This window comes from Euleptes europaea, chromosome 5, assembly GCF_029931775.1.
Source record: "Euleptes europaea isolate rEulEur1 chromosome 5, rEulEur1.hap1, whole genome shotgun sequence".
Classification (NCBI taxonomy): domain Eukaryota; kingdom Metazoa; phylum Chordata; class Lepidosauria; order Squamata; family Sphaerodactylidae; genus Euleptes; species Euleptes europaea.
Window position 1 is genome coordinate 36113776 of NC_079316.1, and position 14242 is coordinate 36128017.

At 44.4% G+C, this 14242-nt stretch overlaps 1 protein-coding gene across 1 annotated transcript; it reads right to left on the reverse strand.

Annotated features, from left to right (window-relative positions):
- Positions 1 to 4236: 4236 nt before the first annotated feature.
- On the reverse strand, positions 4237 to 13020 carry MRPL44 (mitochondrial ribosomal protein L44). The gene is made up of 4 exons (XM_056850661.1): positions 12854 to 13020; positions 9877 to 10345; positions 7909 to 8087; positions 4237 to 4459 (listed from the first exon to the last, which is right to left on the reverse strand). Exons 1-4 carry the CDS (start codon positions 13018 to 13020, stop codon positions 4288 to 4290), a joined length of 987 nt encoding a protein of 328 aa, XP_056706639.1. The 3' UTR covers positions 4237 to 4287.
- Between the last annotated feature and the right edge of the window lie 1222 nt (positions 13021 to 14242).

Below are 14242 nucleotides of genomic sequence, written 5' to 3' on the forward strand. Positions count from 1 at the left end.
TCGATTATTTTCTTATGGGAGATTATTTTTGCTCATTTCAATGAGTTAAAAGCAACAGCTTTTAACATTCGCTTCCACTTTAAGAAGCTAATTCAAGGGGCTTTAATGCCACGGCCACAATAAAAAATGGGGATAAAAGCATGGCTGGACATTGAGAATTTGGGTTTTGTTTTAATGTTTTTGAACACCATAATCAGCTCTCATTTTCATGTCTAAATCTCCCTGAGCCTGATACAGGGAGGAAAAGAAATCTCTTGTACATAGTACATTGAAATATGCATTATTGCAAAACTCCTGTTCATTCCAGGAGGGTTTGTGCAAGAGAAATTCCTGAAGAATGGTTAATTTTTTCAGAGTAGCACTGCAGGCTAGATATTGCTCACATAAACATTAAGAGGAAACTTTTATTCAAACTGGGTGGAGCTTTACTCTGTAATAATCAGTTACAACCCAGCATGGCCCAGGAGTTGGAATGCAGCCCGTGAACCTGGGCATGAACTGTTGCTCAGCTCTGAATACAATGGGTAATATTACAGATACCATAATCTCAACTGTAGTCTATCATCTAGGTTAAGCAAGATATGTGTGCTCTCTTGCAGGTATGGAATTAAAACATACCACCATCTCCTGTGCAAGTTGCCTGGACATTTCGGTTACCCTTGGGGGCCTTTCCTCACATTCCTGTATCACCTGAAGTATGGTGGTTTTGTGAACAAGGATAGCACCTTCTCTGTAGTAACACCGAGACTGCATAGCCCTCTCTCTCCAGGGAGGTTCACGATACCCCGCGTTGCCAGTATTCCAGCACAGCTTAAAAACTCTGTTTCAGAGAGCTTTTGCAATATGAATATGAAATGCTGCTTGAAATTTCTAGTTCGTATTTGAAGTGATGGACGTTTTTTTTTAAATAGCTGCATTGTTTTTTGGTTTAAAATTATTTTTATATGGTGTTTTAAATTTGTTTTAAGGAGGCTTGTGGATCCTGTAATAGATAGAAAAGTAGGATAATTCTTTTAATAAAAATGGACACAGTACAAATAAATGCAAGTCTGTGGTCTCTCGCATTAAACTGAATGCTGAAACCGAAGCACACAATAACACCACAAATCACTGCTTTATATTAATTGCTTTTCTTCAAACAATGTAAAGGTTAACATCTTTAGCATAGCCTTTTAGAAGAAGAGTTGGTTTTTATATGCCGACTTTCTCTACCACTTTCCCAGCAGTTCACATCGACTGCACTTGAATGTCACATTTAAATACTATGGTTAAGAAAAAATGTGTATGAAATGGACTGGTTGTTAGATTGGAGTTCGTACATTTTTCCTCAATTGGGCTTAAATGCAGCATGAGGGAATGTGAGAGGCAAATGGGCTATAAAGAATGGCTGGCTGCCAGTGCAGCCCAAGTTGAAAATATTGGCACTAACTCTCATTTTATTAGGGACAGCAAGCTCCTGAATCAGGGACAGGAGAAGCAGAGCAGATGTAGTGAAGCAGGTATTCTCCCATCCTCAGCCCCACTTTTAAAGGAATTTGGTGAGATTTAGTTGCTTCCACACAGAAATGCGAGAGATCCACAAAGAGCCAAGGAGATGACTGTAATTGGCCTGTGGACCTTCAGTTATCTTATATTCTGATAGTGAAGTTGGCCAAATCTTTGCATACTTCAATTCAATGACTGGAGCTGTGAATGGGCAAGACAGATCTTTCTACAAACCTGAACATTGCCCCAGGTTTGCAGAAAAATCTGAAATCTTAAAAAAAATACATTGGGTGGTTTAAAAACCTGAAAATGATAAAAGGAGCGCCTGTACCTTTAAGCAGTGGATTCACTCAGTGGCTGTTGCTAGTCAACCACAGCATTCCAAGGCCTGGTTCTGTCAGTAAAAGCAAGGGGGAGGGGCAGAGCCCTTTTCAAACCTCACAGGGCACCTTGGGGCCAGGCCTGGCTAGGGTTGCCCGCTGCAGATTGGGAAATTCCTGGAGATTTTATGATGGAGTCTGAGGAAGGTAGGGTTTGGGGAGGGGAGAGGCCTCAGCTAGATATGCCATAGAGTCCACCCTCAAAAGCAGCCATTTTCTCCAGGGGACAGGTCTTTGTTGTCTGGAGTTCAGTTGTAATTCTGGGAGATCTCCAGGTCCCACCTAGAGATTGGCAACCCTAGGCCTGGCTTCTTGCTACTGTTCAGCAGCAGCCACCCAATGAAAGCCAGTGTGGTATAGCAGTTAGAGCTTCAGAGCAGACTCTGGGAGATCCAGGTTCAAATCCCCATCTTGCTGTGGAAGCTCACTGGGCGATTTTGTACCAGTAACATACTTTCAGCCTAACCCACCTCACAGGGCAGTTGTGCGGACAAAAAGGAGAGGAGAATAATGTAAGCTGCTTTGGTCCCCACTGTGGAGAATGTTGGAGGTATAAATGAAGTAAATTAATAAATATAGCTGTTGAAGTGACGAGGGCGGGGTCGCGATCCTCCTCTGAGAGGAGATCGGAATCCGAATCCCGCTTTGCGTCCGCCATCTTGCCCCGAGGGCAAAGCGGGGAGCACGAAGGGAGGACAGAGACTGAAGGAAATTAGTGAGGGAAGGAAGGTCTTGCGGCTGGGGCCACAAACAGAAGATACGGAAGGGAAGGGAAGGACGACTCACTCCAATACCAAGACGGGAAAAAACAGACAAATAAGGCAGGAAGAAAAAACAAAGCTAGAAGACGTCGTTCACAAACTACGCTGCCACCCTGATCAAGGCAGGACGGAAACTGGATCTCCCTCCTAGGGGACAGGAAGTGGATGAAAAAATCCTTTAGTCCTGCCTCCCTGGGCACGTGATAGTAATACCCGCGAGTTCAAGATGACCTTCACCCAGAACGAGAAAGTTGGAGGTATAAATGAAGTAAATTAATAAATATAGCTAAAGGTCGGAGGCAAATAAAAGGTAAGTTGGTGAACGGCTAAGGAAAGAATGAGGCACGAAAAAGGAAGAAGGGATGGGGGTTGTCTGGAGGAGGGAAACGATTAGTGTGGGGAGGGTAATATAGGGGAAAGTGAGGTGCTCCCCCCCCACAAGTCCTTGAGGGTTCCTTACCATACAAGTGGGCCTGGCCCAGTAGCTGGCACAACATAACTGGGCTAGTTTTTCTAGGTAGAGCTTAAGACAGAGGGGCAGATAAAGGTAGGTTGGCTGTTGGGTGGGAAGGAGATTGGGTTGCCAACTCCAGGTTAGGAAATACCTGGAAATTTGGGGGTAAATACTAGGTAGGGACCTCAGAGGACTATAATGCCAGATTCCACCCTCCGAAGCAGCCAGTTCCTCCACGGGGAATTAGAGTTGCCAACCTCCAGGAAGGGGCTGGCGATTAGCCGGAATTGCAACTGCTCTCCAAATGAGAGAGATCAGTTCGTCTGGAGAAAATGGCTGCTTGGGAGGGTGGACTCTATGGCATTATGCCCTGCTGAAGTTGCTTCTTTCCTCAAACCTCGCCCTCCCAAGACTCCACCCCCAAATCTCCAGGAATCTCCCAACCTGGAGCTGGTAACCTCAAGGGGGAACTGTGATTCCAGATCTCCAGGTTGTACCTGAAAGTTGACAACTTTAGAAGGTGAGAAGGAAGCAGAAAGAGGTACGTTATGGGGGCTTTCAAGAAAAATTAGGAGAAAATAGTGGGGGAGAAGTGAGATGCCTCCCACAAGTCCTTGCAGGTTCCCACTTGTACACGTCTATTTGACACTGTAATTGTAAATTAAGTGTCAATGCAACCACAGTGTTTTTGTGCTCTTCAAAGAACAGAAACACATAGCTATAAATTAACTTTATTCCACAGTGGGATATGAAACATTGTATTGCCTTAAATTAGATTGAAGTTTTACATCATAGCTTTTCATCTTGTTACTGTATGATTTTGCAACTCAAATCTCAACTGAGCTAACACTCAGCATACTGTGCAAAACCTTTGAGAGAGATCATTAGTCATACTTTCAGTTGTTTGCCTTTTCACAACGTCTATGGATAACAGCTGTTTGATCATGGTATTTCTAAGGGTCAAGCTTCTTGGGTAAGGGCTGTGTATCCTACCAAAAAGTACAATGCTATTTGTCAAATGATTGCTCTCCAAAGTTCTTTATTTCTTAGCATAAGACTTCTCTCTGCCCCAGTTTTATTTTCTGTTGAAGGAAATGTGGGTGTTTTCAAAACCCAAGCTACATAGTCACTCTCTAAATAAAGCTTCTTGAAAAGCATCATCATTTGGAACAAGGTTTGTACACAAAGCAGGAGCAAACTGTCCTGCCTAATTGCTGCTAATTAAATTTTCTGCTCTCTGCTCCCTCTTTGGAGAAGAATAATCCCAGGGTTGCCTATTCTCAGTAAACCCATAAAGTTTCCGGAGGGCCACACGGGAAGCCTCTTCTTCAGCAGCCAATATTGTTTCACCAGTTCCTTCTGCCAGAAGCTTCTTGTCGCTGGAAATGAAGAGGATATAGTTTTATCGGAAATTGCAGTTACTCCACAATATCTCAAAGGTACCAGTAGCACAGCACTCATTTGGCATAACACAGCAATATAATGAATATTCACAGAATGCAATTTTTGTTCAATGCACCTCAACTTGTATGGTGTTACATAAACAACAGTATAAATGACAGTGACTTCCAGTGGCTCACTGGAGCTGAGCTTGCCCACAGGGACAAGAGTCTGTCTGAGGTCTAAACCTTGCCTTCCTTAGAGAACTAGGTTTCAGCAGGTCGTGGCAAAGTGCACTCCGAGTACATAAAGGGGGGGGGGGAAGGACAAATTAATTGCAGTTTTTGCATTATCTTTCAAGCACAGTCTATACAGGGCTACTCATGTGTGGTAAAACTTTTCCCATGATTTCTTATTGCGGGTGATAGAGATACAGAATGTCATGGAATTGAATGCCATCCCTACTGGGTAATATGTAGAAAACCAACACTAGGAAGAGCCCCGTGGGGCAGAGTGGTAAGCTGCAGTACTGCAGTCCAAGTTCTGCTCATGACCTGAGTTCAATTCCAACCGAAGTTGGTTTCAGGTAGCTGGCTCAAGGTTGACCCAGTCGTCCATCCTTCTGAGGTCGGTAAAATGAGTATCCAGCTTGCTGGGAGTAAAGGGAAAATGACTGGGGAAGGCACTAGCAAACCACCCCGTAATCAAAATCTGCCTAGTAAACGTCGGGATGTGACATCACCCCATGGGTCAGGAATGACCCGGTGCTTGCACAGGGGACCTTTACCTTTTTACCTCAAATGTTAGTTTTCTATACACAGGATTTTTCTTATTTGGTGAAACATTTAATCATGGAATCTACCTGCGGTCTGAAATGAAGAGTTTTATTTAAAAGATTGTTAACTTGACTTTACAATAAAGTGTCCAAGACAGCTAACTATAAATAACAATATCTATTCTCATTTTCACTATGTGATATGTTTCTATAGGCCCACTCAGTGTTGCCATTAATTTTACCTCACCTGAAGGCTCTTCCACCTCATATAGAAAGTAGAGAAAAATTAGGCTGTGTGCGCGCGCTCTCTCTCTCTCCTAGATAACATCTTCAGGAGTAGGTATCATGAGTTACCTTTGTTAGCTTAAAGGCAGGCTGCTTTATTAAACAACAGAAGCCAAAACTAGAACAGGCATCCGAATGTCATGTTCAGTACACATCAATCTAGGACTGAAAAACAAGAACTGCAAGGACAAACCAAGATCTAACAAAGTGGGAGTGAGATCCAACTAGGCATCTGGCAGGGAACGAAGTACACATCAACAGGCACCAATTGAATCTGAAAGTTAGTTCCAGCAGTCAAGGAGAAGCACAAGGAAAAGGTCAGGAACTGCCTGTGAACAGTGGTGATGGTGTAAGGGAAAGTAATGGCAGTGAAGGAACAAGGCTAAACTGAGATGAGTGGAAGGCTTGGTTATATAAATTAAAAAACCTCTCTCTTCCCGCCCCCCCACACTCTTATCAGATTTAAGAGGTTATAATGGCAAGGACTGGTTTTTAAATTACGATTTCTAGATTGTAATTACATTTGAATTTACAAAACTGCATTTCAGACCAAACAATACCAGAGGCACAAGCTTTCTTACACTAAAGAAGTCAGTTGAGAATCTGGCTATCATGGCTTACAGAGCTACCAGAGTGCAATTTTTATTGGTACTTTAGTGGTTATCTCTCTTTGTAAAACAGAGGCCAACAGAAGGATAAAGCTTGTAAAGATAAACCTCACAATATTGTCGAAGGCTTTCACGGTCAGAGTTCATTGGTTCTTGTATCTGGGCTCTGTGACCGTGGTCTTGGTATTTTCTTTCCTGACGTTTCGCCAGCAGCTGTGGCCGGCATCTTCAGAGGATCAACACTGAAGGACAGTGTCTCTCAGTGTCAAGTGTGTAGGAAGAGTAATATATAGTCAGAAAGGGGGGGGGGGTTTGAGCTGAATCATTGTCCTGCAAAAAGTATCAAAGGTAATGTGCTAATCATTATCCTGTAAGTATCAAGATAATGTGCTAATGAGGGTGTGGTATGTTAAAATGGAACCATTGTATCCTGAAGTGATCTGTTAACAATGGTTCCATTTTAACAGATTAGCACATTACCTTTGATACTTTTTGCAGGACAATGATTCAGCTCAACCCCCCCCCCCTTTCTGACTATATATTACTCTTCCTACACACTTGACACAGAGACACTGTCCTTCAGTGTTACTCTTCTGAAGATGCCTGCCACAGCTGCTGGCGAAACGTCAGGAAAGAAAATACCAAGACCACGGTTACACAGCCCGGATAACCTACAAGAACCAATAAACCTCACACTTGACAAAAATGTGGAAATGGGCTTGTTATGTGTGATGATGGTAGGCTCCAGCCAGGGTACCTACCTGCCAATGTGCAAAAAATCCAACAACTATAGGCCCAAAATTGCAGAGTAATTCCCAGAATTTACATGGACTATCAATTGCATAGTCTGAGCCTATGCATGTTGGATTTTTTGCATGTAGACACTAGTCAAATATGAATTGCATGCACAGGGGACAAAAGCCAGAGCAGGCATGATCTTGCTCTCCTACAATGTACTTCTGTTAAGATCACTTGGAGCACAGATCAGGGAGGAAGCAGGTCACCGCCACTCTACACACAAAGAGATCACTCCCTCCTGATCCACCTTGCAACTAAAGCAGGCTGGCAGGAGGCATCAGCCTATGTTCTTCCTGCTCAAGTTGCAAGGAGGAAAGAGCAGGGTGACTTCAAGGTGTGGTTAAAGGATGGAAGGCGGGACCAAAGAGGGAAGGCCAAATGGAAGGAGTGGTATTTTTATGGGGGAGGAAAGTACTGTCAAGTCGCAGCCATGGCGACCCTGTAGAGTTTTCAAGGCAAGAGACTAACACAGATGGTTTGCTATTGCCTGCCTCTGTGTCATGACCCTGGAATTCCCTGGTGGTCCCCCATCCAAGTACTAACCAGGGCCAACTCTGCTAAGCTTCCGAGATCAAGTTAGCCTGGCTTATCCAGGTCAGGGCTGTATTTTTATACTGACAATTTATTTTAATTGTAAGCTGCCTTGAGCAAGACTCTAAAGAGGTGACAAAAGAAATCCCCTAAATAAACAGAGTGGAAGTGTAGGGAAGAGGAGTGGCTAGAAGAGACGGAGGAAGAACCACCAAAAGAGAAGTGGGCAGTTATATCCCCTTGCCCAAGGTCCACAAAACCTGGACCTGGCCTCGGTTGGTAGGCACATGCTGGTGAAACACTGCTGAAACTAGGCTGATAATGAATCTGGTAAGTAGCTGATGGCGTTGCCAGGAGTTACCCCACATAAGCCTCCTTCAGTTCCATGATGGAAGAAAGGCAGGATGTAAAAGTCACAGATAAATGTAAAGTGGACCGGAGTCCTACTAACCAGTACAATCCAACGAAGTACACGGGCAAGGCAGTGCTAGCTCCTGACTGTCTTGTTAGTCTTGGCTCTGGAGCAGACACATTCCTCTTGGCCAGTTCTTCCACCAGCAGGCCCATGGGGTTTACTACATTCCAAAGTTCAAACAGGTCTTTCCCTATCAACTGAGGAATGAAGAAGTCCTGAACGGAAAAGGGGGGGAAAGTAACAGGGGCCATAAGTTTTGGTTCCTGATATACACAGAAATTAAAGAGAGACAATAGGAAAACAGAAATATGAAGTGCTGTTGGAATCTGTAATGTATTTTACAATTATAGCTACAAAGAGTCTTATAAAATGCCTCCTGCTAATTGTTCAAAATGCCAAAGTTTGCTATTTTGAACAATCTTATGCTTATGTCATTATTTCCCTGAAGCCATCCAACAAAGGCTGCAGTGCCTTAAAGTCAAGGACTTATGGTTTACATAGTTTTTTGCAAGAAACTTAAGTATTACCTACCACAAATCAACATACCTCTCAGCCACCACATACCACCAGGTATCTTCATTAACATATTAGTAGAAAGAAACCTTCTGTATGTTAATGTAAGGGGGCTGAGCACATCTGTTTACCTGTGAATTATATTCCTCCAGTTTAAGGACAAAGAAAAAGCTGTCGGGAAAGACACCAATCCCAGTTCACCAACAGGTGTGCACTCTGGAATGCCTGCTGATAATTAATGATAAGGGAACCCCCTCAAGCTTGAACTGGCAAGGGCCCCAAAATTGTGAGCATTACTAAAACACAGAAAATAGTCTTCTCTAAGTAGTGGAACTTCCCGCGCTGCTCTTTCTGGGGTAATTGATATCTTAACATCGGGTACCTCAGATACTTTATTGCCGAGAGTACACCTTGCATGCAGTCAGAAAGGTCCCAAAAGGGCTGGAAGAAAATTGCTCATTTGCTCACCTATCTATTGGCTACATGCAACCAACTTGCCTGCTTAACAGCAGCACAGGAAAAAGAAGGGAAAGGGGTCTCTGGCTCAGACTGCATATCTAAACCAGAGAACTAGCAGTTTCAATGCTCACATTTGTGTTGAAAAGCCAGCATTACAAGCTGCTCAAACATGCTTCCAAGACCAGGGGATACAAATTTTGGAGGCCTCTATCCTGGTAATTATATCATGCACACAGGAGAGTCTCCGCATTACATCATTCATGTGGTATTGCCCTCTAAATGGGAAGAAAATAAAATAAATGGTATTTTTTAACACAGCAATGACACTGCAACAGATCTGTGATGGGGCTGATCATTAAATCAGGCCAAGGACCCTCACTTTTTGCTGCAGACAAGAGCATTTGGCAGACCCAGTAAAATTATTCCAAGGAAGCAAACAAGAAAATATGACAATTGAAATGTCACTGACCCAGCTGGATGTGCACGGGTTAGAATTTCACAACAGCAGCCCTTGAGTCCCAGTGAGAGAAGAGGACTGTAAATAACATAAACAGTTTCCAAATACCCTATTAAACTCTTAAGCATAAGTATTTGTCTCTCCCAAGCGTTGGAGCATTTAATTTTGCATATTATAAGTGTAACAACTGGAATGATCTGAGTGACATCTGACTTGATGGAAGGCCAAACAGGGAAGTTAGAAGTTGATAAAGCAAAAGTCGCCAAATTCAGATTCCACAACAATATCTGAAACTTTGCATTCCCTTAGAGCTCCTTCCCTTTCCGTTGGCATCTAAACAGTCCTGCATCCGGGCGGCTTAGTTTCTTCTTCAATTATGCACAAATACTTCACAGAGTAAAAGCTATATAATTAAAGAGGAGAGTTGTAGGCGATTACTCTATTGACTTTTGAGTCACAGGATGCAATTCATTATTCCTTGTGTGTTATAACAGGGAGCACTGTAGCCTTGGATGGGTGCCAAAGAACTATAAATTCTGCTATATATAACAATGCTGTACTGCGCAATAACTTACCCTGACAAAGATCTCTGTTCTCTGAGGGCCGCTGCTTTGATGCAATGCTCCTACTACAGCAAAGAAAGTTTGTTGAAGCACAGTAGGTGGTACAGGAAATTCTGCGCAAAGCGTCAAGTCTTGCAAAGACAAGTTTTTGGCCACATAAGATACCAATTCTTCACCGGTGAGAAAGTTAACAATAGCCTCAATGCCAGCAGATGGCATTTTTGGAAAGGCCTTTTCAAAGCATTCTGTGAGGTAAGAATGTGAAAAAGAGGCCCCCTGCTCTGAAAGTTGCTGATTGTCCTTGAGATTAAGAGCAATGTCTTCTTTTTCTAGTCCCAGCATTTTGCGTCTGGCTTCTTCACTTTTAATGTAACAACGATTAACGAAGGCAGTTTTGAGGACATCCAAGGAAAACTTCTCATGCAATCGGTGATTAAATGCTTGTATCTCTGCATGGTAATCCCAATTAGGTTTTTCAGAACTGCATAATGGAAAAACAAATAATAATCTGAAATAAAATCACTGATTCCATAAAACAGACTTTGTGATTTTGTGACAATCTGAACTAGAGAAAAGGGTACTGTACTGAACTAGAGCCCCGTGGTGCAGAGTGGTAAGCTGCAGTACTGCAGTCCAAGCTCTGCTCACGACCTGAGTTCGATCCCAACGGAAGTTGGTTTCAGGCAGCCGGCTCTAGGTTGACTCAGCCTTCCATCCTTCCGAGGTCGGTAAAATGAGTACCTAGCTTGCTGGGGGTAAAGGGAAGATGACTGGGGAAGGCACTGTCAAACCACCCCGTAAACAAAGTCTGCCTAGAAAACGTCGAGATGTGACGTCACCCCATGGGTCAGGAATGACCCAGTGCTTGGCACAGGGGACCTTTACTTTTTTACTGAACTAGATTTTTCAATGTATCCCATTCCCACATTCAGTTTCTGTCTGTATTGGGAAACCCCAAGTACAGAATGCAAACAGTATTTCAGAGGAATGCTAAACAGTTACGAGGAATTAAGCCCTATTAAACTCACTTGGAATGACATCTAAAAAAAAAACCACAATACATTTCCTTGGTATTTTGCACTCTTCTGGTTTCAAAGTAACAGACAGTCCAAGAACTTGTCCGTACAATAATGCCACTTCATACATGATATACTTTATATAGAAAATAATTCTGTTTAGGAAAGAGACTGAACCCTGGGCAGATTGTCACAATTTTGTACATGGATTTTATGCCATTTCCCACATGCAAGTGGATATGCAAAAACTTCACAGAGTACACCAGGAAGATTATGGAATGGTAACTACATTTGTTCCATCTCTTCCATATCTTAGCCCTCATTCACAACACATATGGGGCCTGTTACAAACTGGGGCGAGTGAACATGTGTAGCAAGGAATGGGATTGCTCCAACCCTACGCACATTTGGTATATATCATTTACAAACAAGAGCTTCATGCACATGTGATCAGGACCTCTTGCAAATGCAGAGCCCTGATCAGTTATACAGAAATAACCTTTGTAGATTCTGCCAGCACACACATGGGCAGGGCCAGCTAGACACAACTCCATTCGCCCCATACAGACATTCGCTTTCCCCAGATTATAAAGTGTTAATTATTTTTAGGAACTAATTTAATTTTTGCACATTTCATGTTGCTTTTCTGCCCAGCAGCTCAGACCAATGTATGCCATTTCTCCCTCTTCTATTTTCTCCTGCTGCAGCCACCATCCTATGAGGAAGGTAAGGGTCAGAGCGTATGACTGGCCCAAGACCACCCAGTACGCTTCTGTGGCAGAGTGGGGATTTTAACCAGGGTCTCCCAGATCCCAGTTGGACACTCTAATTACTAAACCACACTGTCTCTTTAGATGTAGCTTTTTTCAGAAGTCCCCCTCCAGAGAGGAGCTGTGGCTCAGTGGTGGAGCCTCTGCTTGGCATGCAGAAGGTACCAGATTCAATCCCTGGCATCTCCAGCTAAAGGGACTAGGCAAGTAGGTTATGTGAAAGACCTCAGCCTGAGACCCAGGAGAGCCGCTGCCGGTCTGAGTAGACAATACTGACTTTGATGGACCTGAAGTGCCTATAAACTTCATTTATGGGAAAGCATATATTCTTTCACATGTATGAACACTCACAGAATTATAAAGTGCTATGCTCAGGTATGAGAGCATAAGCATCAGGCACATATCTATTCTGCACACATATGTAAAGGCATTGCCCCATGTATAAGGGGCAAGAGAACTAATATTTGGTTCATATTCACCAGTGTGTGAATATGAGTTAGCAGAAGCTGGCAGCATTGCGATCAGGCGTCCATGAGCTCACCCTGCAGGCCTGGTTCAACCAGGCTCCTTATCAAGGCCTAAAACCAAATGACTGAAGACACCAGAAGGGTCAGAAAAGAACGTTAGGTTTCGGTTCTTCATTATCATATGTCCACCTAAAGTGAATGCCTTAAGACCACTCTCATAGGACATGCAAATGAGAGCATATACGACTTTAATATGTATCGGCTCTAATGTTCTACGTAATTGTAATTATTGCTGTCAATCCTAACGTCTATAAAACACTATGTTCTTGGTGGGCAATGCTCTGACGCCTTAAGGGCATTCTCCGCGCGTGCTGCTTCTTTTATTGGCCTCATAAAAGAATCTTTTACTCCTGATAACCTCTCCTGAATTACTCTATTGGGCAATTGAAGTAACTGAGGCATTTCAGACCAAGGGTCTGATTCAGCAGAAGGCAGCTTTCATGGGTCCCTGGGGGGGGGGGGATCAGCAAAACAAGTCCCTCTTTAAGCAACTAGCAGTCTCTCCGGCACCAAAGACAGCCGGACTGCCTACTTTCCTGAAGCCTCTCTCTTTTGGAGCCTTCAGCGCCACAGCCCGACGGCTTCCCTCCCCCCTCGGCGAAGCCCCGGTCCCCAAGCTCAACAGGCGGCCGCCCAAGGCCGCCTCCCCACGTAGAACCGCCGCCGAGACCCTCACCGGCGCATCGGGGGCTCGAGCGCGCGCTGCTGATCCAGGTAAGCGCGGGCCCAGCGCTTCTTATCTCGGCGCGGCTGAGGGCGAAGCGCGGCGCGGCCAGCAGCGGCGGCCAGGAAACGGCGGCAAGCCTGGCGCCACAGAGGCTGCTGCAGCAGCGTGGACGCCATTGCTGTGAAAGGAACCCGGCCGGAAGGAGGGCCGGGCGCATGCGCCAACGCTCACCGTCGGGAAACGAGCGCTTCCTCTCTCCAGTTCCGGGCACCTTGGTTCCGCGGCTGGCAAAGCGCCCTCGGCCAAGTCCGGGCGGGCTGGGCTTCCCCGCGGCTGTGTTGAGCGCGTGACGTAGTTGGGTCCCTCAATGCACAGGCAGCAGCTGTCGTTTCCTCGTGCGTCACGGAATTGGCGTCATCAGAAAGATGCTCTCCCCAGACCGAATCATGATCGCAGGCCGCCTAAGGAAGCTTGCACGCTGCAGAGTTTACGGACGGGACGTCTGATGACCTGAGTTGTTTCGACAGCTGCCTGCCAGCAAGTACAACTACAACGGTATGTTCAGGAGTTGACACCACCTCTCACTGTCCTCCAACACACTGTGCAGAGGACTCGGCATGTTCACATTTCAGATACATGGGAATGCCTACAAATGTATGACAAGCATTTATGAAAGAGTCCAAAATCTTTTTGGAAAAACAGAAGGTGAGAGTTAGGGTTGTCAGCTCTGGGTTGGGAAATACCTGGAGATTTGGGGAGTGGAGCCTGAGGAGGGTGGGGTTTGGGGAGGGACTTCAATGCCACAGAGTCTAATTGCCAAAGTGGCCATTTTCTCCAGGTGAACTGATCTTTATCTGCTGGAGATCAGTCGTAATAGCGGTAGATCTCCAGCCACCACCTGGAGGTTGGCAACCCTAGTGAGAGAGTTTCTCCTTTGGACTTCGGAGACTCGCAAGGCTTGCTTTCAAAGGTTAGCTTCAGTTTATTATTGGGGATTATTAATACGTTATTTGTGGGGACTGAACTTCCTTTTCTGTTCCTTCACGTTTGAAATTGTTGACAAAAGCTGGGAAGGAATTTTTAATATGTATTGGCTGTCGACAGTAATTTAAAAGAAGTTGTTGCAATTGAAAAAAGAATGAAAACAATACTTTGCAAGTAATGGAATGACCACATTTGAATGTGTGTAAACTTATCAAGTTGCAGCCGACTCCTGGCTTTTCAAGGCAAGAGACAAAGAGAGGTGGTTTGCCCTGGTATTCCTCGGTGGTCTCCTATCCAAGTACTAACCAGGGCTGACCCTGCTTAGCTTCCCAGACGAGATCACACTTTAAAATTGATACTGGTGATTTGCTTCTTCCCGGCTTTTCCTTTTAGCTCAGATGTAGTCTTGCATTT

What these genes read in the sequence shown, in the direction of transcription:
- MRPL44 (XM_056850661.1), bottom strand. Translation starts at nt 13,020, where the DNA reads ATGGCGTCCACGCTGCTGCAGCAGCCTCTGTGGCGCCAGGCTTGCCGC. An exon ending in CTCGAGCCCCCGATGCGCCG is followed by an intron (nt 10,346 to 12,853) that starts GTGAGGGTCTCG and finishes TCCATTATGCAG; the next exon opens with TTCTGAAAAACCTAATTGGG. An exon ending in GAACAGAGATCTTTGTCAGG is followed by an intron (nt 8,088 to 9,876) that starts GTAAGTTATTGC and finishes TTTTCCGTTCAG; the next exon opens with GACTTCTTCATTCCTCAGTT.